The sequence below is a fragment of the Genypterus blacodes genome, unplaced genomic scaffold, assembly GCF_046128005.1.
Source record: "Genypterus blacodes isolate CSIRO-AG114 ecotype Tasmania unplaced genomic scaffold, CSIRO-AGI_Gbla_v1 ptg000032l_1, whole genome shotgun sequence".
NCBI lineage: Eukaryota > Metazoa > Chordata > Actinopteri > Ophidiiformes > Ophidiidae > Genypterus > Genypterus blacodes.
Genome location: NW_027466845.1, coordinates 1,052,475 through 1,057,694, shown reverse-complemented (window position 1 = coordinate 1,057,694; position 5,220 = coordinate 1,052,475). Strand labels below are relative to the sequence as shown.

The 5,220-nt window shown below is 43.8% G+C and overlaps 1 protein-coding gene across 2 annotated transcripts; it reads left to right on the top strand.

Annotated features, from left to right (window-relative positions):
- The first annotated feature begins 1,126 nt into the window (after positions 1-1,126).
- On the top strand, positions 1,127-4,925 carry slc25a15a (solute carrier family 25 member 15a). Of its 2 annotated transcripts, none has more exons than XM_076146549.1 (7): positions 1,127-1,383; positions 1,632-1,710; positions 2,048-2,306; positions 2,397-2,537; positions 2,627-2,802; positions 2,924-3,082; positions 3,297-4,925. In XM_076146549.1, exons 2-7 carry the CDS (start codon positions 1,656-1,658, stop codon positions 3,416-3,418), a joined length of 912 nt encoding a protein of 303 aa, XP_076002664.1. In that variant the 5' UTR covers positions 1,127-1,383; positions 1,632-1,655; the 3' UTR covers positions 3,419-4,925. The 2 variants fall into 2 exon arrangements, with proteins under 2 accessions (XP_076002664.1, XP_076002663.1); XM_076146548.1 differs by having other exon boundaries at positions 1,626-1,710.
- The last annotated feature ends 295 nt before the right edge of the window (positions 4,926-5,220 follow it).

Genomic DNA, 5,220 nt, shown 5'->3' with positions numbered 1-5,220 from the left:
TGCGCGTTGTAAAGCATGTGAGGATTTACTGGAACTATCATTAGTCAGCTGATGCCGCCCACATGTGAGTGACTGCACGCTGCACCAATGGCAGAGGAGAGATAAACGCTCCTTGTTTTCATTCTTTCGCTTCGTAAACATCTGAGCTGGAGGTAAAATAGTGGAACTTTTCTGAAGCAAGAGCCGCAGTGTTTATAAGACATATCATGGAAAGCGTTTCTGCCAGGAACTCGCCACTTTATGACCTCAAAATGTGTGTTTGTAAATGAGATGATTCATTTTTCCTAATTTGTTTCTTTGTCGAAAATGTTGAACTTGAAACAGTATTGGTTACCAGCTATTAGGAACATGTAACACACACTTTCCTCCTGCTGTTACCATTTTGTCAATTATTACAATATTGTACTCTATATCTTTTGTATGTGGCACTTACTGATAATAAAATACACCATAACACCGTACTAAACGTTATGAACGTACGCTGCCACTGATGTCAATAATAACCAAAAAGATTACTAACAATAATTGTACTCATTGCAATTGATATTGTTGTTGTTGCAGCTGTATATAAAACCATCAAGAACGTTTTAGGAGGTGAAAAATATGATTTCTCTCTTAACTCAAACTGAGCGACTCTTCAGGGCGATTTCACGGACAACTGCTGCCTGTTGCTGCCACCTTCTGGACACTTGGTGGTATTACAGTTAAACGCAGCCCGCTATCTCAAACTGTTGCTCTTTTAACCTTCTCAGCGCCTGCGTGTGTGTGTGTGTGTGCGTGCGTGCGTGCGTGTGTGTGTGTGCGTGTGTGTGTGTGTGCGACCGCCACACTGAAGGGCAGTGTGTTTCGTCACCAGCCTCATCTCAATGTCAAGCCAGTTTGACTTTGCTTTCAAAATTAAAATATATTATTAATATTTATATATTGACGGAGATAAACGGATGATTTCCATTAGATTTTATGTTTGAATTAATTTAAAAAATATACATTATTATTATTATTTTTTATTTTTTTATTTTTTTTATTCCAGGAAGTTCAAAGAAAATATGAGTGATATCGCTGTTATTTTATGTTTTCAGCTTGTAGGCTTAATAGACAGTTTCCATGTTTCGTGTGACGCGCACTGGGAGCGGCTTTCCTCACGACGTCTACAAGAAGGCGGAAGTAAGTCTTCTTCTTCTCCGTGCAGCGCGCGATCCGCCGCGCATCGTTGATAGTAGAGTGAGATCAGAGATGAAACATCTGAAGCAGGCGTCCATCATGTTTCCCTCTGCTGAGCTGAACTGATGTAAAGGGACCACAGCCTCTGCGAGTGGACAAACACACCGAGCAACACGCGAGCATTTCCACGGCGTAGTGAGCAGGAAGAGCTTTACGTCACCGGTAAGGAAGTCATTGAAGAAAAGGAAATTATTATAAAATAAACTATTATAAACATTCCGTACTTGAATATATTCCTTATATGGGTGGAAGTGAAGCAGGACCGGATGTTTACACTGAGAGGTGCTAAGTGAGTGCGAGGTGACCTACAGTATGGGCTCTGACGTGAAAGAAACTGTAAACAAATAAAGATGGAACAGGAAAAGGTGGTTTTGTTCTGTTTGTTGTGACTCTGTTCTTGCCAGTTTCAGGTTGGCAGCTTCTTATGCTTCATCATGGCTCCACATCCCATAACTCAGGCTATTATTGACTTCTCAGCTGGAGCAGCAGGTAGGTTCTGTGTTCTCTCTCATTCCTCTGCTTATGTTGTTGTTGCTGTTGAGTTTACAAAACAAATTTAGTTTTCTAACATCCCACAAGTTTGACTCCCAACTCTGAACCAGTCTCATCTTTGTTATTCACACTTCCTTACTGTTTTACTATCATCGGCTGCCAAAGTTGAGTTATAATTTATTAATCTTAATCTTATAATCATCTGTATGTTATGAATGAATGACTGCTGTAACCACACTTGTGCACTCACTGTTCTTGCAAAAAATGACACATTAATCAACCTGATGTCACCTGGAATCCCCTTGTGTGTTGTGCTGCCGCTGCCTGCCTGTAGGTGGCGTCGCCTGCGTGATGTGCGGTCAGCCCTTCGACACTGCTAAGGTGAAGATGCAGACCTTTCCCTCCATGTACCGCGGCTTCCTCCACTGCTTTGTGTCGACCTGGCGTCAGGTGGGCCTGCGGGGTCTCTACCACGGCACCAGTCCGGCTCTCTTAGCCAACATCAGCGAGAACGCCGTGCTCTTCCTCAGCTACGGCTTCTGCCAAGATGTGGTCCGCCTCGTGTCCAGGACGGAGAAAGACGTTGCTCTCAGGTAGAAACATCATTTTTATCTTGTTTCCATCTTTGGGAAACTGTTTTATTGGATATTTATGGGTTTTTCTCCACTGTACTTACTCATCAGTGATCTGCAGAAGGCTTTTGCGGGGTCGGTGGCCTCCATCTTCTCCTCTCTGGCGTTGTGCCCCACTGAGCTGGTGAAGTGTCGCCTGCAGGCCATGCACGAAATGGAGGCATCTGGCAAGATAGCAAGCGGACAGAGGAGGTCAGTGAGATAACAACCAGACGCTGGAATGAGCAGAGAACTCTGTTTAGACTCTGTATAACACGCTTGTTTCCCTGGTTTGACTCCAGCACGGTGTGGACGGTGGTGAAAACGGTGTTAAAGACAAACGGCCCCCTGGGGTTCTACCAAGGCCTGACCTCCACCTTTGTGAGGGAGTTACCAGGTTACTTCTGCTTCTTTGGAGGCTACGAGCTCAGCCGCTCCATGTTTGCACAGCGCATGGGCACGGACAAAGAATCCATAGGTACGATAATGAAGTTTCTGTTTAGAAAGAGATACAAGACAAGAGTCGCTCCAACACCCCAGAATGATGACACACAGGCAGCAATACTAAAAGACATTACATATTCTTTCTGTCTTTGCAGGTGTTCTCCCCGTCATGTTCAGCGGGGGCTTTGGGGGGGCGTGTCTCTGGCTGGTGGTCTACCCCATAGACTGTGTTAAGTCCAGGATCCAGGTGTATTCATTAGCCGGGAAGCAGGCGGGCTTCATGAGGACCTTCATGGGGATCGTACGCAACGAAGGCAAGATTCCACTACTATAGTGATTGATGTGCATCTCAGTTTCTCAGCCTGAGGTCAGAGGACCTCCAGTGGACCACAGTGGCATTGCAGGGGATCTGTGTGAGGGATGTGTGCAGTAATAGAGAAAGTAAACATGCATGCCGTCTCTAATAGGCTCAGATGGGGGGTCCATGTTGAGCTCTCTCTCTCTCTCTTTCTCCCTTTTGTCCCACAGGCATCGCTCCTCTGTACTCTGGCTTAACTCCCACCATGATACGCACCTTCCCTGCTAACGGCGCCCTCTTCCTGGCTTATGAGCTGAGCCGCAAGATGATGATGGAGAAATATGGCGCCTGATGTTGGGGATCTCTCCTCTCCAGAAGTATTGGTCTGAAACACTGGCAAAGAAAAGAGTCCAAGCACGAAGAACAGGACTCCTTTTGTTTGTCCTCGTATTATTATTATTATTCTTATTATTATTCTGTTCTTAAATGTTGGGTGCTATTAGAAATGTAGTATGGATTTTGAAGGGTTAAAAGAGATTGACAGTGTGATTGTCAATGAGAGGAGGACCTGTAAAAGAAAAAGGGTTAGGGTTAAGAATTTCTTTTCAAATATTGAGAGAAACTGCTGCATCAGAGGTCAAGTTGAGTGTTTTAATATTCTGACTGTGTGGTACAGTTCAGATTTCTTTTAAATGAGTTTGATTTCACTTCGGACCAATCAGAGGCTGGACAAGCCTCTGTGATACTGTGATAACTGCTGATGATTGAAAGAAACTTGGAGTATTCTTCTTTGCAAAACAGAAGGACCGGAACTCCCTCAGGGATCAAAGTTCTTAATCTATAAACACTGTATAGATAATGTATTTTGTTTAAACCGACTACATTCTGTTGGATCTCCCTGCTCATCCATTCCTTTATCCAACTGCTCCTAATTTCCCTTCAAAGTACTGTCGACCAAAATTCATTGCTTTTTGAAGTTTCGGTGAATTGAGAAATGACAAAGCAACCGACTCAATTTTGTTTTTTCTTTCTTTCCCTCTTTTCCTTTCCCTTTTTTCCCACGACAAGCCTAGACATGTTCCCCCTTTGTTTGTGTGTGTGTGTGTCAAAATGACCAGCTGGCTCTTGTGTGTTCCTTTTATAAACTGCAGGCTCCGCTTCTTTTGTGTGACCTTAATCATCTTAAGTGTTTTTAATTTTTGCCTCCAAGTATTTCTATGCTTAGCCAAGTATTTTTCAGGTAAGAGTCAGATGAGGATGAAGGCTGGGGCTCAGGTTAGAGTTAGGGTTAGAGTCAGGGTTACGGGTTTGTGTTTACGGGCTAAGATCGAGGTCTGAAATCTGGTCCAGTGCCCCCTTAGGCCCCCCAGAAACATAGCTGGGTTGTTTTGGAGTCTGTTCTTCACTGAGGGGGGCCCCCATAGACCCCCGTACAGACATGACAGCAGAGTCTGCCCCATGGCGCCACGCCAACCTGCCATGGTGTCCATTCACAAATGTATTTAACAGTCAAATACCGGACCGAGCGCTCAGGCAAATCACTTCTTTCAGGAGTTAAATCAGTCACCTGTGTGTGCTGTTTGTTTCCATTACACTACACTGGAGATGATTACACCTGCCCCATCAAGTGATTAAAGTAACATTTGAAAAAGCAAGCGAGTTTGGTTTGATTATTGATAATTATGTCAAGTACTTCATCTTTTAATCACTGTTAGCAGCACAAACTACAGAGGGACTGAATACTTATTTAAGATACTTTAACTATATATTTATGACTGCAGACATGTGGTGTTTCTGTATTAGTTGAATGTTTTGAATAAACATTGGGAAGAATGTCCAAGAGTAAACATTCTTGATGAACTAAATAAAGTCCTTACAGATCAAACTTGCCCAGTGAGCTCATCCTCTTGTGAATATGTGAACCACATGCAGCTCATTAGTGAGTCTCCTCTCGATGAGCTCTGTTCTCATGTGACCAAGCATCATGTGGCGAGCCATCAGAGGGGCCTCGCTCAAACATTACAGGGACGCTCCCATCACGTGTCACCAGCAGCTGTCTGTGTACATCTTCATCAGAAACTAACGCAGAAGAAACGCTCTGTGCTCTACTGATTTAGCATTTTAAATCATTTATAAACCTATTTGGTTTTACTG